At 34.8% G+C, this 27,959-nt stretch overlaps 3 protein-coding genes across 5 annotated transcripts; 2 read left to right on the forward strand and 1 right to left on the reverse strand.

The window, feature by feature from the left end:
* Positions 1-9,144: 9,144 nt before the first annotated feature.
* LOC122310627 (stress-associated endoplasmic reticulum protein 2-like) lies at positions 9,145-11,487 on the forward strand. Its single transcript, XM_043124699.1, has 3 exons — positions 9,145-9,303; positions 10,326-10,482; positions 11,268-11,487. Exons 1-3 carry the CDS (start codon positions 9,301-9,303, stop codon positions 11,312-11,314), a joined length of 207 nt encoding a protein of 68 aa, XP_042980633.1. The 5' UTR covers positions 9,145-9,300; the 3' UTR covers positions 11,315-11,487.
* Positions 11,488-13,194: 1,707 nt separating this feature from the next.
* LOC122310626 (F-box only protein 6) lies at positions 13,195-17,298 on the reverse strand. The gene is made up of 2 exons (XM_043124698.1): positions 16,947-17,298; positions 13,195-14,677 (listed from the first exon to the last, which is right to left on the reverse strand). The coding sequence occupies exons 1-2, from the start codon at positions 17,084-17,086 to the stop codon at positions 13,432-13,434; spliced, it is 1,386 nt and encodes a 461-aa protein (XP_042980632.1). The 5' UTR covers positions 17,087-17,298; the 3' UTR covers positions 13,195-13,431.
* A 5,228-nt stretch (positions 17,299-22,526) lies between these two features.
* On the forward strand, positions 22,527-26,615 carry LOC122309438 (4-coumarate--CoA ligase-like 1). 3 transcript variants are annotated; one of them, XM_043122926.1, is made up of 7 exons: positions 22,527-22,761; positions 24,305-24,577; positions 24,679-25,260; positions 25,341-25,539; positions 25,683-25,828; positions 25,991-26,058; positions 26,182-26,615. In XM_043122926.1, exons 2-7 carry the CDS (start codon positions 24,353-24,355, stop codon positions 26,438-26,440), a joined length of 1,479 nt encoding a protein of 492 aa, XP_042978860.1. In that variant the 5' UTR covers positions 22,527-22,761; positions 24,305-24,352; the 3' UTR covers positions 26,441-26,615. The 3 variants fall into 3 exon arrangements, with proteins under 3 accessions (XP_042978860.1, XP_042978861.1, XP_042978859.1); XM_043122927.1 differs by having other exon boundaries at positions 24,432-24,577; XM_043122925.1 differs by lacking the exon at positions 22,527-22,761 and having other exon boundaries at positions 23,045-24,577.
* The last annotated feature ends 1,344 nt before the right edge of the window (positions 26,616-27,959 follow it).

Consider the following 27,959-nt stretch of genomic DNA (forward strand, 5'->3'; position numbering starts at 1 on the left):
AAGAGTTGCTCATAGCTTTGTTAAGAGTTTATAGCAGGAGTTTAGGAAGTTTGAACAAACTCATGCTATAAGTGAGAATTGCTTGCACCACTGCTTTTAGAAAAATATCCTTACCGGCTTGTGAGATGTATTTAGTATTCCAATTCCTGAACTTGACCTCCACTTTGTCAACGATTCTTTTGAAAGAAGTAGCTCTAGATCTCCCCACTAGTGTTGGTAATCCCAAGTATTTCTCATAAGAAGTGGTGGCCCTTATTCTTGCAATGCTAATGATGATCTGCTTAGTTTCTTCTTGGGTATTCTTGCTGAAAAAAATGGAGGTCTTGTCTTTGTCGAGCCTTTGACTATAAGCATTTTCATAAGATTCCAAAAACATGAACAACCTACTTCACTCCAATGAATTAGCCTTAGGGAAGATGAGGCTGTCATCTACCAAAAAAAAAGAGAGAGAGAGAGAGAGAGAGAGAGAGATGATTAATATGCAATCGACCCCTAGCCAGTGGTAGGCCAATGATCAAATCAATGGCTTCCACTGTGTTAAGTAAGTTACTAAGAACTTCATAACAAAGGATGAAGATGCATGGTGATAGAGTATTATCCTGCATAATCCCTCTAGTTGGAATGAATTTATCCTGTGGAACATCATTAATAATAAGTGAGTATGAAATTGAACAGACGCATCTCATAACAAAACCAATCCACATTTGATCAAATCACATCCTCTCCATAACATACCTTAGAAAGGGTCATTCTATCCTAGTGAATTCTATTGGTCTTCCTTCTCTGATTATAAAAATGAATAGATTATAATTTGTTATCCCAATTGAGGAAAGGAAATACAATCATATCATTTTTCATGCCAATCCTTGTTATCCTCACATGACATGGTAATGTGGCAAGTTTTAAGTGAGTCTCATTTAAGTGATTGATAGAAGTAACCATTTAAAATATGATACATAATCATGTATAATTAAAAATGACAGCATTTAGAATGAAGAATATAATTAGCATCGATCCCTCAATCAAATATATTTATATTCTTTTGTACAAATCATATATAGTCTTATCGTTCTTATAAATATTGGAACTATAATGAAGAATGGTAGCTAGATAGAAAGCCCTTAAAGAACTAATATTAATAAGGAATAATGTTTATGTTATATATCTCTAGTAACATTATGTCGGAAGGATACCAAGGTGAGCTATTTTTCTAAAGAAAAATTATGGTTGCAGTCGTGATTATATAAGTAATGCACAATCACTTTTAAAAAATGAATAAATACAGAACTAATATAAAAAAAAAAAATTAACAGTAGGCTCTACTATTTTTCCAAATGACTATACAATGATTACACATTCTAGTATTATTCATTTCTAAACAAGCTGACCTAAGTAGGTGGTATTATATATTGAAAAGATCAAAATATAAAAAGACAAGTCCGAAGTTGGAACGAAACACTCCCTAAAATAAAAGGGTGTTGAAAATGTTCAATAATCTGATGGTCCAACATAACAGTGAACACTCCCTATAGAAATAAATTATCATGACTAATTAATTTCCAACAAGTGAATATATTAAAGTCTAATTGCGGAAAATGGGAAGTTGTGTATCCTGCTGCCTTACATAAACTATAAAAGTTGTTTGTCCAGACAAGTCGACAGCAACTATCCAACTAAAGTATAGGTTCGAACAGAATTAGTCCATTTCAGACTATGTGAACGTACGGTTGAGGTATTTTTGTTCCCTTCACTAATATTTTTTTTTTCTTTTTTTACTTTTTATGTGTTGATTACGTGTCGGCTGGTTCAGATAGTCAGATCTCAACTGGAAATTTTCTTCTGGGTTCGGTTAAATAGCAATATGTCATGGCATATATGTTTATTCTATCAACATTTATTTATACCAGAAAGGTTTAAATATATTTTTATTTTTCCTTTTGCGCACGTGTCAATTCAAGGACTTGAGAGATTAGAGAGTTACTTGCAAATCCAGAACTACAAGCAAGAAAGACAAAGTAGTAATGACAAATTACAGAGAAAACGTGCTAATGTAAAATAATGTAAAGCAGGAAGCTTGCTTAGGTAATTGTGTACGTAACAAAATATATACATCACGTTCAAGGAAATTTAACTTGGAACATCAAAACACGAAAGTAAAAAAAAAAATGTATATATATACATATAAAGAAAGCCGATACAATGAATAATATATTTAATGTTATATATTCTTAATACTACCCATCTTGTCTATGTTACACTTTTTTTTTAATTATTGAAATAAATATTATTTTCAGTCATAAAGTATATAAGTGTTTCGTATTTTTTTAAAAAAATATAAAATTAATATTAAAAAATTTTTAATAATTCACCTTACTCTTATTAAAAGAAATATATATAACACTTACACAATTTATATTCATTAATCAGACGAGTAGCAATCACAAGCTCTACCCCCGTTTCATTAACATACAAAGTAGACGTCAGAGATTACGGCGTTTCACCCACCCACGACGAAAACGTATGACCAGATGATGTCATCAACAAAAGAATAAAGAATTTCATTTGTTTTTTCTTCTCCCAAAACAAAAGTAGCCTCCTCTTTCTTTAACCATTTTATAATTAATATTTTTTGGGTTTTAGGTCTTGCAGGCCAAGTTTGGATGCCGGCTGACGCCAAAGGCACTGTCATGGCCCCACGCGTGGCGTCTGCGGAGCCGATCAACGGCTGCGTACGTGGGAGGATGTAATGTAACGTGAGGGATCAGCCTCTTCAAACAACTCAACCGGTTATATAGATTCAGTGGGGTTAATAAAAAACTAATAATAATTGAATTTTACTTTTTAAAAAATGTGTACCTGCGCAAAGAACATTTCCATGGTGGACCAAGAAGCCCATTATGTGTTTGTGCGATAACGATGCCTCCACATGACATGATGATCCTATGGTACTGAAGAAATTAAATATTCATCAATTAAATTGAGCCATTTTGTCTAATATGAGTAATTATTAACTAGTTTAAAATATTAATAAGTAGTTTTTTTATTCTATCATAAAATAATAATCATTAAAAATTAATATTTATATGAGTAATTTTAATTATACCTATAAATATATATATATATATATATATATATATATATATATATAGTTTTAAGTAACTGAAAAAGGAAAACGAGGAACATGTCTAAGAAAGCACCGCATGCATCCTCAAAATCATTGTGTTGGGTTGTTTATACAGCTACTAGCATGGTGACTCATACCGCAGTAACCAAACCAATGATAAGGCACTACTAATCTTAACTTTGAAAGGGGAAATAACTTTCCGATTACTTTATTTACACTTGTACAAGTAGAGCCATACCCATTGAGTAAACGAGGTAATGATAATTACAAGCAAGAGAAATAAAAGATTGTTTTCGGCTAATACAAGGGGAGGAAGAGAGTGATGAAGATGGTGGGATGGATCCATTAGTGAAGAAAAAATAAAAACATCATGAAACCTGAACATGCGCCGCAACAAACAAACTAGATTAAGTTTATGTTTGGGCACTTAATTAGATATTTTTTACCTCATCTCAAAATTTTTCATAATTTTATTCTCGAACATCATTAAAACATAAAATATTTTTTAATTTCAATTTTTCAATTTTTTTTATCTAATTATTACCTAATCATTACAACTTTTTTAAACTTCTAAACAAAACATTAAAAAAATAATAATTTTTTCTTTAAAATAAAAACTATATTAAAAATTTATATTCAAATAATATTTTAATTTTATAATATTTTTATTCAATTATTTTCTTTATTATTTTCTAAAAATCAATAAAATATTTTAATTCAAATTATTTCTTTACTATTTATAAAATTCTCATCCCATCTCATTATTCAGATACGCTTATAGCGGTCAGATCAAAATAAATTATGGGTGTGAACTAAATAATTATGGATGATGTGACAACAATTAATTTAAATTCAAATAGACTAATTAGGTATATTTTCCACTAGCACAGAGGTCATTTGAATCAAATTAAAAGTAGAAAGAGTTTTGTTGTTTATTATTTTCACACGCTATATATTATATTTTTTAAATTTTTTAAACTTTTTAAATTTTATTTTTTTTTAATTAATTAAATTATTCTACTCATCATTTATATACTACATATTTTATAAGAAAAAAATAAAATATATATATATATAAAAGTATAATATATGACATATAGAAATAATTAATAGAATTTTTTCTTTATAAATACACCATAATTTAAAAGCTGAAAAATAAAGGATAGGAGGATGAGAACTAACAATGATGGACCTAATTTATTATTCTAGAGAGGAGCTTTGAATGGCTCAATCCACCTACAGGATAAACTCCATGAATAGTACAAAAATGCAAGACAGCACGAGGAGTCCCCCCTTTAATTTTGGCATTGATTGTGAACTTCAGGGCCTTTGATTGAAAATCCTGTGGCGTGGGATATATAATAAGAGAACCTGGAGCGCATTGATTACAGTTTAATAACTCCCGTGAACCCCCACCTTAGATTGGATTGAATTAGATTTCACTTATGATTCAGTCTGTCTCTGTCTCTGTCTATGTCTATATCTATCTCTTTTCTCACTGTTTTCCTACTTAAATCAAATGGTCAAATAATATATCTCCTACTGCAAGTATTATGACTGCCAAAAATGTTGTGGCAAAGAAAAATCTGTGTCCCAGAGACAGAGTGCAGCATGAACCATGTCCCCAGCCATATGCTTTTCAACTCAGACAATGACCCGACGATCAAGGTGCTGGAATCATCGAGTGGGTGACTCAAAGCAGAAGCCATCTCCATTCTCCAACCAAAAAGGGTTAGGTAATTTGAGAAAAAATAGAAAAAATCAAGGACTTCACTTTTGAGTGTTAAACTTGACATATATAACATAGAAATGGATATTTTTCTTTCAGAGCTTCTTCAACAATAATATCTTCTATATATCATGCCTGTTTGAGAATTCACGCACAAGGTTAGGTTGAAAACATACACACGAAAGATAAATCATATTTGGTTCATATAGACTAAACAGATTTTACAAACTAATTTTAATTGTTGAGATTTTTTTTTTTTTTTTTTAATTTTAAATGGGACACTTTCTGAGACAAAAGTAAAGGTGGTGAAATTCATCCCAAAACAACAGTGTCTTGCTGACTTAGATGACCCACCTTTAAGTCCTAAAGTGAGGGCCGGGGCAAAAGCACTCAAACCTAGTAGTTCCAACCTCCGGGGGGGTACCGTATGCACTAAAACCTTTTAGCTCCACATGGACAACTTGTTTTTAACAGCTTTAAATTGCACGACCTATTTCAAAAACTGGATAATACAGCAATTCCCTCCACTAGAGCTAGTGAGTGACAAAAGAGAGGAAGTCGATAATGACAAGTGGAAAGCAGCACCAATTTCTTTTAGTAAGTAAACAAAGGTGCAGCAACTCACTTGATTTGCTACTCTCTCTTGAACTCTCCGAATATTCTCTCTAAAATGCCCATCCATCATCTGTTTATCTATCTATCTATCAGAGAGGAGAGAGAGGAGCTCCGACACCTGTCACCCTCTCCTTCCCCCTATCCCAAAGCCTAGAATGGGGAAAAAATTGATCATCTATCACTTTTGGATTTCGATCAAGTCACATTTGTCTTTACTAACAGTCCCAAGCTACCAATCTAACAATTCACCCAACAAATTCGACTAGCATGCCAGTTGTTAACACTTGAAAATAGTGCAACAAGTTAAAAATGAAAGAAAGAGTCATTCTCGATCTGCTGAAACTCTTCAGACCTCAATTGATATTGTATGAAGCCTCAGACTGTCGTGAGGTTGAAAAAGCTGAATGAGAAGTTGAAGTTCCCCTAAAAATCATATGGCTGCCCCCTTCTTTATGTCTTATCTTTTCTTCTTTACCTTATATATCCACTTTTCCTCTTGACATATTTTTCATTCCTAAGCTCTTTGTCCCCGTCTTCATTCTCTCTTACTTCCTTTTTAATGAGACCCTCAATCTTGGGTCTGGGCTTAAAAACTTGTTTTGAACCTGGTATATTTTATCCCCTCCACGAGTCTCCCACACGGCATCATAAGAGCCTCTTAAACCCTGAATTAATTTGATATGCTTCTATTCACGTTTGGCTTGAAAAAACTGTAGTTGACACACTCGATATCCTAGAAAAGTGTAGTTCTTTGCCTAATTCCTCACAACAATCTATAACAGTACATCCTTCTGCTTTGAAATTTTACTATGGTAGCCAAATCATAACACTCTAATAATAATCTAGACTTAGGAATCAATCGCCTTCATGAAGACCTTGTTTTCAGTATTGGATCAATCAAGAAAATATGGGACCAAACTATTTATTTTATTTCATTTCTCAAATTCTCCTTTTTTAACATCATGTGTCATGAGATTTTTGTTTGGACATGATGGCACCCATGAGCCAAAAACACAAATGGTGCAACTTTATTTTTTATTTTTCCTTATCACACGTGTCATAGTTGACGGACGGCACAATGTCTGGCGTAGGAAGCACTCCCACTTGTGAATCCCTCAACTAGCTAAGCTCAGTGACGAAAGAATCCATCAACAGGACCTTTTGAAATTGTGCATATTAAAAATGGGTCCGCCAAGCTGGTCACAATCTGCAAGCCAGGCAAATGGTTGTTTCAATCATTGTTATTTCAGTAAAAGAAAAGGAGAACACCACCCAAAAGGATAAAGGGGAAAAAAAAAAGAAAAAGAAAAAGAAAAAAAACACAAAGCACTTGGCAAATCATAATCATGACATGCAACACATCTAATTGATAAGAAACTACCAACCAAGCTAAGGAATGTAAAAAGGTTAGAAAGTGGAGAAACATATAACCTAGTGGTCCAAGTTCATTTGTAAGAACAATCTTCTAATGCCCTAATTGCCAGTATTGGCAAAACATGTTCATAAGCAGTAAAAATAAATAAATAAACAAACGCATTGGTTGTTGATTTTAGCAGATGGGACAAATTAGATTCGACAATTCAACATTATTGATGGGCCATATGCTCATGTTTGAAAACCGTGGGGTCATAGGTTTTCTCCTAACCTTCATTTTATTTATATATATATATATATATATATATATATATTTATATATAAGTAACATCAAATATGGGGCCAAAGAATTATGACACATCAATGATGAAGACCTAAACTGACTTGGGGGGATGAAAAAAAATTTACTTGCAATTCCAGTATTGTCGTATTGAACCCATCATTAATGTAGAAGCTAGTCACACGAGTCAACATAAAAATATATAAAATCGAGTTATAGTTATAAAAATAAATTCATAAATTGACGTATTTTGATATAATATGTTAAATTATAAAAATAATATTTATGATAAAATAGATTTAATGTATATCACATCAAGTTATATCAGTTTATAAGATTATTTTTAATCTCTTTATGATAAGCATTTCTCAAAATATATCTTATAGAATTTTGTATAAGTGATCTACATTTCATAATAGTAAGTAATTTATTTATTCACTTCTGCTTGTAAGTAGCAAACTCTAAAAGAATACGAGCTCGGGAAACAAACGACACAGCAACCTCTCTTTGGGCTTGGAGCCCATAAACTCAAGACTGGTGTGAAAAAAGAGTCCGGCCGGATTGAGTTTCAGGTGCTTTACAGTGGATCTGGACTTTGCTGGGTAGCAGGGTCAGGACTCAGGCCCCGTAGGAAAGAAATCCACTTGAAGAGATTAGAAGAATTGTTAAGAGCGTCGCGGAGCTATTTCTTCCCGTTGCAAGTTTGTAGTGTTCGAGGCGAAAAGTTCTAGGCCATTAGCCCATTAGCAATAGCACCCCCAGTTGTAAAAGCCTCATATGTCGCCATAACATCTACTAAAAAATATATTCATTTCAGAGTTTCAGCTTGGGCCTGAAGGACCACGTAGATATTTTATTTGGGCCGACTTTTTTTATTTTTCTTTATATAATGGGAGCGAGGATTCGATCTTTAATTTTCTTAATAAAAACTAAAATATTATCAATTTATCCAAAAGATTTTAGCATTTGGACGTACTTTTAATGTTATTCTCATATCTCCTATTTAAAATACGGTGAATTGGTCCACTTAAAAAAATATTATTGATGTGACAAAATTAAATATTAAAAATCTAAATCTAAATCTAAATTACTTTTTTAAAAAAGAAAATGATCATATACAATATTTTTTCACAACCTTATTTTAAATTAGAATTATGTTACATGTACTTATAATTTTAATAATATTTTTATTTATAAGACTCATTTTATCAATTTTCTTTTAAAATTTCAAATTTTATAATTTTTAAAATATCAATAATTGACACGTAGACAATTAAGTTTTTATTAAGTACACTTGGCATTTCTCTTTAAATTAGAAGTATTTTTATAAAATAATTTATAAAAATATTATTATTTTATGGAAATATTTATATTTTTAATTTAAAACATAATTATCTGAATGATTATAGGTATAAAAAAAATCATCACAGTTAGAATGAATTTTATTTTAAACAACAGCTGTCACTCACTGCATATGACATGAATTGGAGTAATATGACGAGCGAAACACATTTGACCATGTCAAATCTTTGTAATAATTGATTATTTGTTAATATCTTAGTTTGACCCTGTTTAGAGTTTAGAAGGGAAAAAAAAAAAAAAAAAGAACTTAATTTTCCACATATAAATAAGATTATAAAATTTAAAATTCAAATTTTAAAAAAAAAATTGATAAAATGAATTTTATATATTTGGTACTATTTTTATATAAAAAAAAAAATTAGTACTCATTTATATATTATTTTTTTATTTTTATTTTTTATTGTTAAGATGTGTAATGTAAAGACGATAAGGTTAACGCGCTTGGAATCGGATGTTCCTAAATCTGTACAAAGTCGTACTCAGTGGTTAATTAGGAGTCTAGGACGCCGCCTGTCACCGTACGCAAACTCCTATTCCAACTAGAGCTAAGTTCATCTCATTGTCCAGCAAGATTACGACGCGTCAGCTCATTATCCAATCACAATGGCGGTTGTGACGCTACGCACGGGAATCCTAGCAATATCTTTCTTCACCAGCTCCAACTATAAAAGCGGAAAATAGAAGCCGGTGTTTTATTACGAGAGACAGCGAGCCGGAAGGAAAAGAAGGAAGGAGAAGGAAAGGGGAGGGATCACCTGTAATTCTCTAACGCTCTCGTTCTTCATACTTTAGCGGCCACCGGATCTCCCATTAATCATGGTAATTTTATTTGCTACTAGCAATTTTTAGTGTTAATTCGTTATTTTTTTATCCTCGGGATCTGGTTGAGTTGTTTGTTTATTTTATTTTTTGAATTATACTGCTGGTATCGTGGTTTTTTCTTGATATGTTCTTATGCCGTATAATTTGATCGCTAGATCGATCTGATCTAGCCGAGTTTAGCTAGAATGGTTAGGATCAATGAAGGATCTCTTATAGATTCTGCCAATATTTTTTTATGTTGAGCATAGAAGCTTCATTATTGATTCGCTGAGATGTAACATAATTGCAATCTTTTGAGAAATGATAGGCGTATATCACATGCCACTACCCTCTTCTTCTTCTTCTCCTTCTTCTTCTTCTTCTTTTTTCATTAAATGGTATGGCACAATTAAGATTAGCATCCTCTAGATTTCTCTGCGCAGCTCAGCTTTTATTATTGTAACCATACGCTATTGAAAGTTTAAAGATTTTCTTAAAACTTTCCAAACGTTTAGGTGATAAAAACACGAACTATTTAATCAGAAATAACGGTTAGTTACTTATAAAAAATAATAATAATAACGGTTAGCATTTTAAGAAATCTACCGTGGAAATCCAGAGGATCTATATTTCAATGAATATGATGATAAAGCATCTAGATGATATTATTGTAACATACTCGGTAAATCCCAAAATCATTTTAAAGCTCAGTTTCACCTGATAATAAATGATTATAAAACTCCCTTTCATTCTTATTTATATGATTCATATATCTCCCATACAATGTCGGACTTGTTGGGGGCATTACAAATATTAGTTTGGAACTATGAATAATAATTCATTCATAGGTATGGGAGAAACCATGAGTTTTTGTATTGTAGTGCACTGTGCTTTCTCAGCATATATACTTTGATTTGAAGTGTTTAAGATGTTTTCAGCCAGATATTGAAATCTTAATTCAAGGTAAAATTGGAAAATTGGAAGTATTATTTTCTTAGTTGGTGATGAATGAATCTGTGTTGTTCGGGGTGTTTGTGTAGACAACATCAAGGCGACTTGCAGACAGGAAGGTGGAGAGGTTTGAGAAGAACATTATGAAGAGAGGAGCTGTGCCCGAAACAACCACGAAAAAAGGAAAGGACTATCCTGTCGGTCCTGTTCTGCTTGGCTTCTTCATCTTTGTTGTCATTGGTTCATGTAAGACTCTCTTTCCTTAGTAACCTCTTTGTACCTATTTCTTATCTCTGTTTTGTTTTGTTTTCATTCAAGGACATGCCTTTTCTTATGAAAAATTTTGACTTGGAGAATGTCGGTAGTACAAAAGAACTCGTGCCTTCATGTCAACTGTGAGCTTAAATGATTAGCCTATTGACGAGCACGTGGATTGAATGGCTCCGTAACATTTATTGCTAGTATTAAAATGTGAATAAAAAAAAATACCGATAAAAAAAAAAGTAAAAAATCAAGCTATGCTGGTTTTGAAGATTTATATATGCAGCTATCTGCTGATGATCTTTGGAACTGTGTAAGAGTTGGGACCGCTTAGAAATCTTAGTTTTATGAATATGAATACATGGGATATCTATTATTTATGATTTATAATCTCAGCAAGGTAATGCCCTTCAAACCCACACCTAGGGAGTAATCCCGGGCTCATGACCCCATCCGTCATGACTGTGTATCAAGCAATTCAGGGAAACTCCTTGTACAGAATCGATTCCAAGATACCTGAGTCTACAACTTATCCCTACACTGTGATGGGTGAGCATGAAACCCAAAGCTCTTGTTCAAATCAGATGAATTGAAAACTGACCTTGTCTTCCCACCCTTTTTAAGTAAAATTGGGGCTTTCTTTGTATGGTTGCCCAGTGGGGTCACGGTTTTTTAACGTTCATTTCACTAATATATATATATATATATTCCCCACGTTTTAATGGTTCCTTTTGAGGCTTGCTGATTTCATCTTTTCATTTTTTAAACAGCTCTCTTTCAGATAATTAGAACAGCAACAAGTGGAGGCATGGCTTAAACATACCCTGGCTTTGAGAGATGGCAGCAAATGTGTTCCTGTTATGTCTTTTTTATTCTTTTTGTTAGCTGTCTAGAAAATGGATGTGATATCAAATATCAATTAGGGTTCGCTCATGTCATGATGAAGTCAAGAACTTTTAATAAATGATAATCTATCCTATGCTTGTACTATATTTATATTTATCCCATATAAATGTATCTTGTTTCTTTCTCTGAGAAATTATATCACTTTCCTTCTATGGAAAGGAATCAGGATGACCTCGTTTGCAATTTGTGTGTGGACTTCCAATTTTCCAGGTCTCCGCAAGCAACCTGTGCATAAATGCTTGCTTTTGTTACATGATTGCCTCTTACGAGTGCCAATGCATCTGAATGAAAGCAGTCGTTTTCATTCGCATTCCTTGTATAGGTTAATGAAGTTAAAAGCTCAGTCTATGCGCACCAATCTTAAGAGGGTTTGTGCACTTGTGGAAACTCCTAGTTGAGAGAGGGTCTGTTTATCTCCAGGATTAGTTGGACGAGAAACGCTTCCCAGTAGTTGGGCTAAAAATCCCACAAAAACAGCCCTCCATTTAGCTAACTCAACGTAAGAAATACACTATAAGAAAAATACAGAATCACAGTCGTATGTAGTGCAACCCTTTTTTGCCTTCTCATTTGCACCGCCCGCCCCTCTTTGCCCCCCTCTTCCTCTCTGCATCCCTTTGCACCGCCCTCGGTCCGCTAGTTCTCCTCCTACTACTACTTCGACATCATTGAGATCGATGGAGTTAACACCAACGAGCTCTACAACCGAATTACATAGAGTAAATTAACTTTTTTGGTCCATTTTCATGGCTTCCCAGCCATAGATTCTATCAATTTTAATTCGACTTTTTTTTGTTTTCAATGCAAAGGCAAAGTTTCGGATTTAAGTTCAAATCAATCTTGAGAACTCTACCCCATCAAAACTAAAATAAAACCCAGAAAAATGAAAACGAAACCAAACGGTCTGAACGGTCTAGCGCAAGAAAAATAAAACTAAGCCTAAAAGAAAAGTTTAAAATGAAGAAGGAAAAATGGTGAAAACCAAAAAAGATAAAATATAAAATTGGAGCCAAAACATCAGCAAGAAAAAAAAAATTCTAAAGAGAAGTCCAGCGTCCGCCTAACAAGAAACTAACACTGAAAGAAAAGTCTCCGGCAAAAAAATGAAAACCAAAAGAAATAGCTAATGAAAGAAAATGAAAACTGGAAAAAAAAAAATGAAGCCGTTGCACCGGTACAAGAAAAAAATAAAACTAATAAAACCAAGAAGACAATGAACGGAATGAAAATAAAACCCTACCCCAACAGAGCGAAGAAAAAAAAAACTACCCAGCAAAAAAGAAAAAAATGAAGAGAAGACAAAATATAAACTTGCCATTTTCTGGTATAGTGCTGCTTCAGGATAATTGTGGTAGAAAGCTTACGGGTTACTATGTGATTGGCAGGCTATTCTTTGGCTAATAGCAGCCGGACCGGTGTAAGGATTTTCCTAGTTGGACCATTCCAGACATTCAGTGTCAATAAAAAAAATAAAAAATTAAGTGCACGAAAAAGTTGATTACACTTCTCTGAAATCACAATTTAGGTGCCTTGTAAAATCTCTGGTTGTAAGACTGCTGAACACGAATATGTGTGTGTGTGTGTGGTTCTAAGATTGTATTGGTTGCTGTTTAGATTACATGAGGGGCAGCAACTAAAGACGCCCGAGGGCCTGCCTCTAATGAAGGTTTATCCCCGAGTCAGCCTCAGCAGCCTAATGAAGTAGTAACTATTATGCTTTTCATTCTAATAGATTTCTCCGCAGACGATGTTCGCCATCTAAACAGAGACTATACAGGATGCACATCTTGCTGACTGGGAAATGGGCATTCTGGACCATGCATTCTGAAACCAAATAGTACCTTGTGTCAAGTTTGTACATGGAAAAAAGGAAAGCTGATCATCATAGAACCCATAGTACCAACTTTTGAACTTAAACAACTATGAAAATGTGGCTGAAACTAATTTGCAGAAAAAGCTTAAGCCAACCATGCTTTAACAGTGCTGAAATGAAGAACTCATTAGACACACTGTTGCGAGAAACTGAACTTAAGCAACAGCAGTCAGGCAAGGGTGAAATGCAGTGCCACACGCAATCCACTGCCGCTTCCTCCCACGTGGCACCACACATCCAGGAACCTTCAGCCATTCCCTGTTTGATACATTATAAGTAACCAATCGGTTCATTTGTCTTGATCTCAAGGACAGCATGAGCAAGCCTTTGTTACCCAAGCAAGTCATCCTAACGTGCTTTCCGTAAAACTCCAAGCACCATATGTTTGGCATTCTGTCAACCTCCTTCCACAAAAGCGTCATCTTCTGCAGCTCCCATATGCAAACACACGTGGCCGCATTCTTTGTCAGCAACCCTACAAGCATGATCCGGCCCCCGCACTCAGCAAGTGTGTGGTCCGTCAGATGTAGCGGGGCTGGGATTATGTACTGCTTCCAAACTCCAGTTGCCATATCATAGGACACAATCCCTTCAGGATCTGAACGCATAAAGTGAAGTGTTCCATTACTGGAAACAGCCTGTGACCGGAAGTTCAGGGATAACGGCAGCTTAATACTAGAGGGCATGTTTCCTGGACGGGTCCAAGAGTTCTTTACGGAGTCATAAACTTCAAACTCCCCATCACACCCTACCCACAGGATCTTATAACCCTCAATGGTTGAATTCCCATTCAGAGTCATCCCCACTGCAACACGAGACCAGACCTTAACTGATCTAGCTGGCAACTCTTTGAAAGACTGACTCAGGGGGTTGCACACGTAGAAGTTCCTATGACCAATATCCAGAAAACAGACCAGGCCCCCTGCTGAAGCCACTGGCAAAATGATAATTTTATTTGGTAGAGAAGAAATGGAGGGATGGTGCCATTTCTTCGAGGAAGGGTCATACATAGCTCCAGAATTCATGTTTTCATGGGTAATGGTGTAAAACCAGGGATTGCCTTGTGGCACTTGGGCACAGTACTGAGAGAAACTTTGAGAGTTCATTAAGTAATTCCATTTCCGGCAAACTGAGCGAAAGCGGAAGAAAGTAGCAATGGGAAGTCTTGCAATAACAGCTTCAAATAGGTCTTCTGGAAAATCCTTCCAAATTTGTTGTTCCATCACCTCAACTGTATTGACGGTCCCAGATGATTTTCCCCGGGTCCGCTCCTTCTGCAATTTCTTAGCAGGTGGAGGCTTGTAAGGCTCCAACATCTTGGGACTTCCAGACTTTCCAGCTGCCATTATAAGACTGTAGTAATCATCTGTAGAACCATCATCGACATTGAGGAAGCACCACCTGTGTAAAGAAGGATGAAGTCATCAGTATATCTTATATTGGAGGTGCATTGCTGTGCTGTGCCCATGCCAAGCCATATGAGCCAAATAATTTCACAGAAAAGGGGGGGAAAAAAGGATAAAAAAAAGGACACATATAAAAGCCAACGAAATGTTTGAATTTGAATGCTGGAAAATTCATGACAAAGTAAAAAGCATTCAATTTTAACATGTTAAAATACATTAAAGACTGCTATTTATTTACGTAGCATTTGCAATAACTCCTATAAAGATGAATGTCAAACTAAAACACAAAAGTTGAACAGGAACTGAAGAGACTATAGTCTCCTGAACTTCTACCGGGTTTGGAAGAGTATAATTTGGAACATCTATCAAGCCACTATACCTTGAGATGAAGTTAAAACATTAAATGCAACTTCTATCATTTCACCCATGCTACAAATATTCAGTGGTCCTTATCATTATTGATATCCTTAAACTCAAGAGCAATAAAACAAGGTGGATTATATACTTGCTACAAAGTGTTAATTATATGAAATGAGTAGATTAGGAAACACCAAAATTTAGTAAATCAAGAAATCACTGCACTGATCACATGTGTATTTCAAAAGCAAAATGGAATATAACTATTTGGAGGGAGAAGTTATATATCAACATGCTTGGAAAGAATATCACCTAGGGAAAAGAAAGGGAAGAAGAATACCCAGGCCAAAATATATGAAATAAAGGAAATGGGAAGAACAATTTGTATTCTAATAGGAAACCTAGTGAAAATGATGTCAAAACATAACAAAAAAAAAAAGGAAACTCCCCCACAAACACACACCCAAAAAAAAAAAAAAAAAGTTGAGCAACTGAGATATATAACTGGCACAACATCCACAATTATTCAGGGTTTTTTTTTTTCCCACTTTGTCTTCCAAGCAATTTGGGAGGAAATTGAAAAAAAAAAAAAAAAAAGGAGAGAGAAAAAATATGCATCAACGTGTAATGGGAGTACAACCAACAAAACATTTCCTTTTTCTCTAACTCTTTCAGACAAACTAAACCTCTCCCTTTTCTATCCTTTCTAGCATGCTTTCTACCAGGCTAGAGATAGTCTTAGTGACAACAGCTTGGGCATACTAAGGAAGAAGCAAATCTAACGATGTTAAACAGTTGTAAAAATTTCAGCTGCTGAGAGTTTGCAATTTTCTTGAACCTCAGTATCAATTCTATTAGAAGTCCTTGTCTGAAGTTTATGCGCAAGAGTCTAAAGGAATTTGTGACATTGAAAGTACTTATGGTCTGAAACTACTTCCACACAACTTGTTCGAGTCTGATATTCATTGTGTATGGGGACACAAGTCAACAACTCCAAGATAATACAGGCATAGCTAAAACCTAGTTTTTACAGTTCTTCTTTCATGTTAATTTTTTAAATTTGTTAGGAGAGGGGCAGGGATGACAGGTGGTAAGTCTATGCACTAAAAGAAGACAAGGATGCTCCACCGTAAGTAGAAGATAGCCAGAGCTCAAAATTATGAAATCCTCATTTAGTATACATAACCAGTTCGATGTAATGAACCACTCGAGTCAACCAAACCTAATTAAACAATTCAAACATCTTCGTTCAGACTTTTTACTTTAAAATCGTTGATGACTCCGCTTATGTAAATAATTAATTTCTGAGTAAGAGGAAAGAAAATGGTGAATTGGGCATGGCTAAAATTGTCTGTCATCGATTTCACATTCAGAGTGGATTTCAAATTGAGTTGCATTGCAAGTATTAATTTAAAGGACATTTCAATTAATAGTTCGTATTTGGAAAAGTATTGCATAACCAGCTAGCACAGAACGGCACGGATGTGTGCAGAAATCTAGTCATACGGACAAAGTTATCGGTCAATTTTGTCCTTCTTAAGAACGATTTGACCCAAGGTTTCGAGCTGAAAAGCGTTACTTTTTTTTCTTGTATAAAAAAAGGAAGAGAAAAAGGGTCACATTATAATGAAAGAAGTATGACAAAACAATTTAACTTACCAAACTCACCAAGAAACTAGGAACAAAACACAATTCACAAACAAAACGAGAATAAATCAAACAAGTTAAGGAAAGCAGAATGCCTATTCAGAAGAACGCATATCCCCACCTCCAAAAAGAAGTAAAAGTAAAATCTCACAGAATAATAAATAAATCGCAAAAATAGTCGGTGTACAGCATAGATTTTGGAAAAGCCCGCAAAGATCGAGAGAGAGAGAGAGAGAGAGAGAGAGATAAGGGGAAGAGACCTGTTGTGTTGCTGAGAGTGGAGTTGGGAGAGAGGCAGTGGATGAAGAGGTTGAAGAGGATGAGGAGGACGAGAGCCGTAGAGTTCCAATAGCTCTTGAAGCTGACCGACGAGCTGCCTCAGCATGGCCAGCTCTTCCATGCCCCAGCCAATGGTCACCCACACCGATTCTCTCTCTTTCTTTCTCTCAACGAAAGAAACTAAAAGACTAGAAACCCAAAATATCAAAAAATACAAAATAAACCACCGAGGACAAGAAGTCCTACCTCTTCGATCTCTCTCTCTCTCTCTGTTACAGGCCCTGTCGATAAGTGGTAATTATATCGACCCTGAGTCCTGACCCCCACCCCCAACTCCCACGCAACATTGGAGTACTTGCCCTCTGATTATCCCGTGTTGTTTTTCTTCATTTTCATCCTTGCAATATTACCCTTTTGCCCCCCCCTCCCATTTCTTTTTCTCCTCGCGGGTCGGGTCGATCCCCTTTATCTCCAACCCGCTTTTGTGAAATTCCAAAAAAATCACCCATTCCATAGGAAGATCATTAGGATAAATTGGGAGAAGAAAAATGAGGAAACTACCATTTGCATGAACCAACCTTTGGCCTTGATAGAATCTTCCAAGCTCACTTGAAAGCCATTTTTAAAGCTTTATTTTATAAAGAAAAAATTTATTTATCATTTTTTTTTATCATCATCTTCTTATTATCATATCACGTGGTATTAAATAATAATTTTACAAATAAAATAAAATAAATAAATTTTAATCATTTAATATCACATCATAAAATAATATAAAAATAATTTAAAAAATAGATAATAAGTAGTATTACTCTTTTATAAATATTTTTATCTTGAATAAATATGCATTGAATTGATGAAGAATGCGCATAAGTTCTAACACAATTGGAGCGGTGTCTAATATCTTTATTGTGCCAGTCGTATTACATACTCTAAGCCAACCCTATCTAAAGAAAAAAATAAAAAAGGAAGGATACTGCTATTCTTTTAGGAATTCATACTTGTAGGGTCAGGGAGGTTTGAGAGTAGAGATGAGAATTTTAAATTTGAGATGAGAGTTTAAAATATTATTTTTAGTATTATTATTGTTTTAAGATTTGAAAAAATTGTATTAGGATTTGAAAAAGTTATATTGTTTATTATATTTTGTATAAAAAATTTAAAAAAATTATAATGATAAGACGAAAATTTTAAGTTTAAGATGAAAATTATCATCTACCAAACTTGCCATAAGCATTTAATAAAGGAAAAAGTTAAATCCATGGAGGGATTCTCCCAATTGTCTTTTTTTTTTTTTTTTTTTACTTAATTATTAAAAAAATTATTTTTAATAAATTTGTCTATTTTTAAAAAATTTGCTTGAAATAAAATACACAAAATTAAAAAATACAAATGCACTGATAGGTGGGCAGCGTTGAGACACCTCTCAATGACCCTTGCACTGGCCTTTACTAAGAGTCATTTGTAGCATTACCCTTGTTTACTATTTATGGGATTAGCTAACCATGGAGAGGAGGGTATGCTAAGAAATGGAGAATTGAATCGGATAAAACTATCAAGCTCTATTTGGCAACATAACTATTTAAGGTATTTTTAGATTAGAAATTATTCTCAATATTCATAGATATACTGAAATATTCTAAATATCCAAACATATTCTTAGAATGAATAAATACTTAGGACTTTATAACGAATAATCTAATTGGATTGTTAATACCGAATGCACTAAAATTTATCCAATCGATTGATGCACTTTTCCTTTCATGAGAAATGCATAGCCAAAATATTTAGGAGATCAATAAAAGAGTTATAACCTACATGATTAAAGATATATTTTTTTCAATATAGATTGGTGTATAGTTAGACTTTAAAATACGAGTCTAGCATTTGCTATTACATATATGAAATGTATGTACTCTTTGTTGAGAATTTGGACCTCCAAATTCACCCCTCCTAGGATCTACCCTTTGCAGGAATAACAAGAAAAATAGAGAAATAATAACAACACAAGAAATTTACGTGGAAACTCCAAAACAAGAGAAAAACTACCAGACCCAGATAAGAAAATTCACTATGTGAAAAATTGTTACAATCACACAATTTTTCTCCTCACCACACCCACAAAGCTATCCCACTAGTAAATCTTTAACTGTACACCTCTTCCCCTTTTACAAAAGGTTAATAGAGGAATTTAACTAAAGTCAAAAGTTACTAGATAAGCTTTCAACTGGTGCACTTAAACTAAGACGCTAAGCCTCTTATTTATAACCTCAAAAATCTGCCCCTTTATTATTTTCCACCGGCGTGGGACTAAAAGGAGCAAAAAACAACAATCTCCACCTTGCGACTTTGACTGGTCCCACAGCCAAACTCCACCTCAATGAAGATCTTCATAACTTCCGCTATCATGCTTCACCATAAAAGCATACCCACTCAGAATAAACTAATTCCAAGCATTTCATTTCGGCCCATGTCGAAAATAACCTTGCTGAAAATTATGGTGTAACTTCCACGTTTGGCTCTCCTAGAAGTTCATCAGCCATCGACATGAATTTCCACCACACACCCTGCATCAATGCCAAACCAATGCCTGTGTGTAAACTTGTGGACCCGCTAACATTAACACATCCTCTATCATGGCAACTTTGGGAATTAGCGACATGCCATGAGGATGTACATGTCTCTTTTTAAAGAGCAAAATCTTCCATGGAGAGAGACACAATATTAGCATCATTTCCAGTATCTCCATTTATTGACTTGGAGCCACTTGTCGAATCTGCTCCAGCTCTTGGACAATTTTTCTTGACGTGCCCAGATTGTCCACACTCCCAGCAGACTACTTTCTTCTTCATGGAGTTCTTCATCTTCCCATTTCCAGCTGTTACCATTACTGAGTTCTCAAGTGGAGCATTACTTCCACTACTTAGTCTTCTCTCTTCAAAAAAGATTTTACTGGTAACTTCTGAAAAAATTATTTTCTCCTTCCCATGTATCAAAATAGGTTTCATATGCTCATAGGAAAGTGGAAGAGACCAGATGAGTCTCAAGGCTTAATCCTCATCATCAATTTTAACTCCAATAGCTTCTAACTCAGCGACAATGCCATTGAGAACACTTAAATGATCTGAAATAGTTGTACCTTCACTCATCCGCAGTGTATGAAACTGCTCCTTCAGGTACACACGATTTGAGACTCCTTTCGTCTGATACAACTCTTCAAGTTTTTCCCAGAGTTCCTTTGCCGTAGATATTCCATGCACATTTGCAAGAACATTTTTGGCCAGGCACAGACGTATCGCACTTGCTGTTCTCAAATCCAGATCCTCCCAATCTTCATCGCTCATTTTAGATCTGCTCATTTCACCAGTCACACTAGTACCAGTGCTGACTTCAGGTGTTGGTCTGCCCTTCAATGCCTCGTGTAATCCTGATTGAATCAAGACATCCTTGACTTGTACTTGCCACAAGCCAAAATTGATTCTCCCATCAAATTTCTCCACCTCAAATTTGACAAGATTTAAAGGCCTACTTCCTGACATTACTTTGATGAATTTACTGTAGAAATGAATAGTAACTCACTAAGTCAGTTCCCAGGAAAGATTAGAGGGTCACAATGGACACACTTAAAATTTCCAATCTCCTAGACAGAACCTCCTTAGACTGTACGTATCCACACTACCACATCAAAGCTCCACCCCACAAAAAGAACCTAGTGGCTCTGATACCAATTGTTGGGAATTTGGACCTCCAAATTCACCCTCCCTAAGATCTACCCTTTGCAGGAATAACAAGAAAAATAGAGAAATAATAACAACACAAGAAATTTACGTGGAAACTCCAAAATAGGAGAAAAACCACCAGACCCAGAGAAGAAAATTCACTATGTGAAAAATTGTTACAATTACACAATTTTTCTCCTCACCACACCCACAAAGCTATCCCACTAGTAAATCTTTAACTCTACACCTCTTCTCCTTTTACAAAAGGTTAATAGAGGAATTTAACTAAAGTCAAAAGTTACTAAATAAGCTTTCAACTGGTACACTTAAACTAAGACGCTAAGCCTCTTATTTATAACCTCAAAAATCTACCCTTTTATTATTTCCCACCAGTGTGAGACTAAAAGGAGCAAAAAACAACACTCTTTTTATAACTTATCTCGTCCCACAATTTGTATGGCCATGTTAAATTACTGTATGCTCCAAAAATTTAAATTAATAGAAATAAATAAATTTAATTATTTATATATATATTTTTTAAATCTATGCTAATGTGGACAGTGTCCGGCTGAAAATGGGGGATCGGGTTTAGTCGAATACAAGCGGTGGGGTATAAAAGTAAAACTGGTATATCAACACGTTGTCGTATTTGATACCCTACTTACACAAGGTTGATTAATGATTATGGCCAAAGATGACTCAGAAAAACGTTTTTGAAGGGGCTATTTTTGTAGAAAAAATCAACGCGTGAGGTTAAATATGTCCAATTCACTTTTATTTCTTCGTTCTTCTAGTTCTTCCACGTTCACGGTATGATTGTCCCACCACTTTTCCATTCTCATGATGATTTTGTTAGATTTACGGAAGTACCTACTAATCAATGCCCACTTCCCCCTTCTTACTCAATTGTCATAAATGCCCTTTTCCTAACATCTTTTTTTTTTTTAATAAATATATATATTTTTATTTCTTGATGGATGGGTCTTTATTTCTTTATAGACACTACACCTAATAGTTTTGTTTTTATTAAGCTTCATTAAACTCAAGCAATTAAATTGATTCAAGTAAAAATTGAAGTAATTTCCTTTTATAATTTATTCTCTTTGGGTCCCCATAATGATGTTGGGGAACTAAACCAGATCATAGGAAAGTATTACTCTTATTTGCCAAAAATAAAAATATTCAAATAATCAACAAGTAATGTTAGGTATAAACTTTAAATAGAAAAATTATTTGTAAAAAAGTAAATCCTACTAATAAAGAATAGTCTTTTTTTTTTACATTTTTTTATGTGGGGTCTACTTTTTCATAAAAACTTATCTGAAATTTATTTATTTGACACTTATGAAAAACATTTATCTACTTAAAATATACGGATGGAATTGCATCAATATAAAAGGGCAATACAATATATAACCGTGCAAATTAATAGAACTTAAATGGATAAATAATTTTATATGTGCAATATTTCCTTAAATGGAATCTCGATAGTAATATATATATATATATATATATATATATATATATATATATGTAGAAAATCAAGAGTTTTGTAAATGAAGTACGAAAAAATGTCTATACATAAAATTTTTATATAATCGAAATATCTCAATCGAAACAAACCTTTTTACTTTATTGCAATTCCCATGTTCTATGGACAATAGGCGTTTCAAAATACTCACAGAAATTTTGAAGGATCCTTGTACTAAAAGCCAGCACCTTCAATTTACCTAATGAACGGTTACAACCAAACTGTCATACACCCCATATTAATGCAACTCTTCGCCAACAAGACCCGGAAGTCATGGTCACGGCAAAATACATATGGATGTTGCTTCAACGTAGCACTTGGGGCATTGTCTACATGCCTTTAATGTTAGGTTAAACACAATACAAGAAATTATTATGAACTGGGTTTTCTTTCTTTTCCCTATTTCTCAATTGTAATTGTTTGGATGGATGGGTTTGGCGCAATGAAGTTGGTGAATCGAAACGAAATCTGCTTCTCAAGAAAATTTAAGCTTATTATGCCGATCGATGATGGAAAAGGGCGTTCAAGGAACCAAAGTTCAAAAAGGTAGGCTCGTTTTTTTTACTATGTATTTCCTCTCCCTTATATATTTGGGGGAAGTTGAATTTAAGGGATGCACAAAATCATGAAGAAGCACGGGTGAGAGAAAAATTAAAGGAAAGAAATGGTATGGGAGAAAAATTTGGAGGGAGAAAAGTGGACAGTTTGGCAAAGATGAGAGTAATGATGATAGAGAGAGGCTAAAGGGGAAGGTAATTGGGGGAAGGAAGATTTTGAATTGAATGATTAGGTTTGTCAAACCAAGGGGGTGGGGGGAGATGGGGAAGCGGTGGGTAATGATTTCTTGTGTCTAGGGAAGAGAGGTTTTGGTCCTTGGTGGGAATGATAGCTCATGATGATGATCATCATCATGGATTCCCTTCTTTTACGTGTGCATTCATTTGTTTACTCTTTTTCTACTTTTTTGAATCCGGGTTTCCTTCTTCCCATTCATCTCATGTACTTCGAGCTTACAAAAAGTTTATTAATCTTACACTAAACGATGTTGTAAACATCTCAACTTCTTGGCATATTATCTATTCTCTCGTGTGGGCTTACTGTTGGACACCAAAAGTGAGGAAAGGCCCAATTGTAGCCGGTATTAATAGAGTTTAGAATAAGACAAAAATCATACGTGTCAACCATTAAAGTGCACCACGAATATCAGATTTTTTTTTTTTAATAATTCGGCCATTTCTATAGCTCAACTATCTACTCAACAGTCCAACTGGCCACTTATTATCATTGGATCATTTGGCCCATTCGCATCTTGAATTAGGCCCATTACACGTTAACGCAGTGGAGACTATTATCTCAATCCACTTTCTTTCATCCAAACATTAAATAGCTGGGCCGTTAACAATGAGTGCGAGCATCTCATGGAGAATGGGGGTTCAAATATCAAAATCCCACGTTAGTCAAACTGATATCTGGCCTTTCTTCGAAAGCCCAAAAAGGTTCATTGGCCCCACGTGTCAAAGATATGGGGCTTTGTGTCCACATGATCACCAAGACCGTGCACGCTAGGTCAACTTTATTATGTCTAGACCAAACATTTCTCCAAGTTTTTTAGTTCACATGTAAAGATATGGAACCATTATGCCTCTTTGTTCTTTGGTTTAAAGATAGAAGAATATATCTCTGCTTTATTTATCATCTATACAGTACAAGTTGTTGCAAAGCAAAATATAGAAAGAATGTTGTTGCCATGTGACAGTGGCATGATTCAACAAAGTCTCACCAACCAAGGGCCATCGATAAACTCATCTCCACTTACCCCTTAATAACCCAATGCTCCCAAGTCCCATGCACAAAACATGATTACAAATTTACAACTCTTTCATCCTCCTTATAAAGCACCGTTCAATCCTCCATTTGTTTGCATATCCACATACTCATTATGGGAACTTACGCACAAAATTTGAAACAAGATGAAGAACATGTTTTCAAAAGCCGATTTCCAAATGTTACGGTGCCTAATGACATGACATTACCACAATTTGTGCTTCAAAATGCTGAATTATATGCTGACAAAGTTGCATTTGTGGAGGCTGTGACTGGAAAACAAATCACTTACAGTGATGTGGTTAAAGGCACAATGAGGTTTGGTAAGGCCTTGAGGTCTCTCGGCCTTTCAAAGGGGCAAGTGGTGATTGTTGTACTTCCAAATGTTGCAGAGTATGCCATTGTTGCTCTGGGAATCATGACTGCTGGGGGTGTGTTTTCTGGTGCAAACCCCTCTTCACATGTATCAGAAATCAAGAAGCAAGTGGAGGCTGCTAAGGCCAAGTTAATTGTCACAAATGGGCCAAACTACGAGAAGGTAATGGTACTAAATATTAATACTTTTGAGTCTTAAGGGATGGCAATTTAGGTATAATGAGTATGGTAAATCTAAGATATATATTATGTTGAAAATCACAGGTTAAAGGTTTAGGGATACCAGTAATCATTCAGGGAGAAGAACTCATTGAAGGTGCCATGAATTGGAACAAATTGCTCGAAGCGGCAGACCGAGCGGGTACTAGTCCTTTTAATAAGGATGTTCACCAAAATGATCTTTGTGCCCTTCCCTTCTCATCAGGCACCACAGGGTTATCGAAAGGTGTCATGCTAACTCATCGAAATCTGGTAGCTAATCTGTGTTCTACACTATTTAGTGTAAGACCAGAAATGGTAGGCCAAGTTACTACACTAGGTCTAATTCCTTTCTTCCATATTTATGGAATCACTGGAATATGTTGTGCTACCCTTAGGAACAAGGGAAAAGTGGTGGTGATGGAAAGGTTCGAACTTCGAACATTTATGAATGCTTTGATCACTGAGGAGGTCACATTTGCACCAATTGTGCCGCCAATTATCTTACAGTTGGTCAAGAATCCAATAGTCGAGGAATTTGATCTCAATATGCTTAAACTCCAAGCCATTATGTCTGCAGCTGCTCCACTAGCACCCGAGCTTCTTAATGCCTTTGAAAACAAGTTCCCTGGAGTACATGTCCAAGAGGTGATCAGCATAAACTCCTTTTACCATGTTGCTCAAATAAGTTGATAGGTGTTTGTGCTAAACTATGTCTTTGTTAACAGGCATATGGATTGACCGAGCATAGTTGCATCACCCTCACTCTTGCGGACCCTAAAATTGCTAGCTCTCCATCAAAGAAGAACTCGGTTGGTTACATTCTTCCAAATTTAGAAGTAAAATTTATTAATCCAGAAACTGGTCAATCCCTACCCACGAATACACCAGGCGAAATTTGTGTTAGAAGCCAATGTGTAATGAAAGGTAAGGAAGATATAGTTGCATGCAGCATGTCATATTAATATTTAGGTATAGTTCCATGTTAATTATTAGAAAAATGGCAAATAACTCTTTTGAGTTGTAAAATAGTTATGGGTGTACCATTACTCTATCTCTAAATTTTTCAGGTTATTATAATAATGACGAGGAGACTGCCCGAACTATCGACAAGAAAGGGTGGCTTCACACAGGCGACATTGGATTCATAGATGATGAGGGTGATGTTTTCGTTGTGGATCGCATCAAAGAGTTAATCAAGTACAAAGGTTTCCAAGTAAGTTGCCCCTTGACATGTTTGCATGTTTATGTTATACTTGATTGATGGTTCACATAGCTAATTTAGAATCATAACATACAAACTCGAGAATATTAGAAGTCTAAATGAAGAGTTGGACTAATTCATATTTGGTGGACATAATTAATATGCCATGTGCAGGTGGCTCCTGCTGAGCTTGAGGCCATCCTTCTCACTCATCCCTCAATTGAAGATGCAGCCGTAGTGCCGTAAGCATAGTCATCATAATATTTTTTTGTCCTTTTTTTTTTTTTTCTAGCTAATTATATATTTTTTTAGAATTTGAAGACTGAAAATTCACAATGCTTTCTCATATTTTGGATTTTTTTCAGGCTGCCTGATGAGGAGGCAGGGGAGATCCCAGGTGCAAGCGTTGTGATGGCCCCAGGTGCAAAGGAGAGTGAAGAAGATGTCATTCATTACGTTGCCTCGAGTGTTGCACATTACAAGAAAGTGAGAGTGGTGCAATTTGTGGACACAATCCCAAAGTCACCTTCTGGAAAAATAATGAGAAGGCTTATTAAAGATAAGATGATAGAAGAGATGCGGGCAAATCTCTCCAACTCCAAACTCAATCCAATGTTGAAATAACATATTTTGCCTGAATTTTCTACTCAACTAAGAGTTCGTGATAAAATGTACCCCATCCTAGATAACTTTTGTCTGGCTATGACTAATTGGGTAAATATTGCAATATGAAGCTCTACTAAGTAATCCTTGTTTATGTGTTTTTAAAATTCAATGAAATTTCTCCTCAGTTCACCCATAGAGTTTTGGGAAAGGATAAACACACAATACTTTTTACAACATTTTACACAATTAAATTTTTAAATCATGTGGGTATTTTAGTAACATATCTCATAAATATAACATCACTTTACAAAAATATATTTATTTTGAAACATAATTATAAAATATGTTGTGGAAAGTATTGTATGGATATCATTAATAGTTAGTTTTAAGGACAAAATATAAAAAATTCTAATTCATATTCCTAATTAAGTGATTGTGGACACATAACATCATCCAACAGGAAACAATGTTATCAACTTTGTACTCTATTATTTTTATAATATACATAACATTGTTTTGCTGTCTCTAATTCAATCTTATTTTTAAGTGTTAGGTTAAGGACTTATTTGACTTTTTGTGTTGCTTTTAGGGGCGATCATATTTTTCAACACATTGGATGATCCAGTGTTGTTATGAAAACATCCCCTCCCTCAACCTTGTGTTGTCACCTAACCCGAGGCCCCCACACATAGCTTTGGAGTGGAATTCCACCCTCTTGCTGGCACATGGGAGACCAGTTCTTCTGGATCCGATCTGATCTCCCCAATTATTTTCTAAGGATGATGAAAATTTCATGATTTTTCCAGGTTTTGTAGGGATGTAGAAAAGTACATCTGTGCAAATCCACGTCCATTAGTCATACCGTAAATTGATATAATTGTAGCATCTCTAACCTTATTTATAAAGAGATTTTATAAATATAAATTTATAAATTGACAAAATTTAATATAAAATATTAAATTATAAAATTATTTTTATTATATTATATATTATAAAATTACGTGAATTTATAAAAACTTTTTGTAATTATGGACCGTAGCACTTGTGTTGGTAAGATGCATTCAATAATTCGTAACTTTTGATGTTACTACTATTATTTGCTTCAAATAATTGAAAAAAATAAAAGTCAAATGCTCATTGGGAAGAGCAAAGCCCGTAGCGATATCAATATGTTGTTCAATAAGGAAGGGCCCACAAAAAAGAATCAATGAGAGATCGAGACGTCCAGATCCAGTGAGGAATGGTGGGGTCGTTCTGACGTGTGAATTTATAAGGCACCTTCAAGACACAAAACTAGGCCCAAAATAAAGTGACTAATAAGCAGGAAGAAGACGAAAACAAGAAAGTGACACATCCTCGGTTGCTGGCCAAGGGCTCTTTCAAAGCATTTATTAAAAAGGTCAAGAAAAAACAAAAATCATTCATCGAAAATAAATGGTTAATCCTAAAGAACCGTGTTCCTTCTAAAATCTCAGATCTCGTTGGGAAGGATTCTTTCTACATCTTACGTTCAGGCTAAGATATTGTTTGGCTTTTC

This window comes from Carya illinoinensis, chromosome 5 (assembly GCF_018687715.1).
Source record: "Carya illinoinensis cultivar Pawnee chromosome 5, C.illinoinensisPawnee_v1, whole genome shotgun sequence".
NCBI lineage: Eukaryota > Viridiplantae > Streptophyta > Magnoliopsida > Fagales > Juglandaceae > Carya > Carya illinoinensis.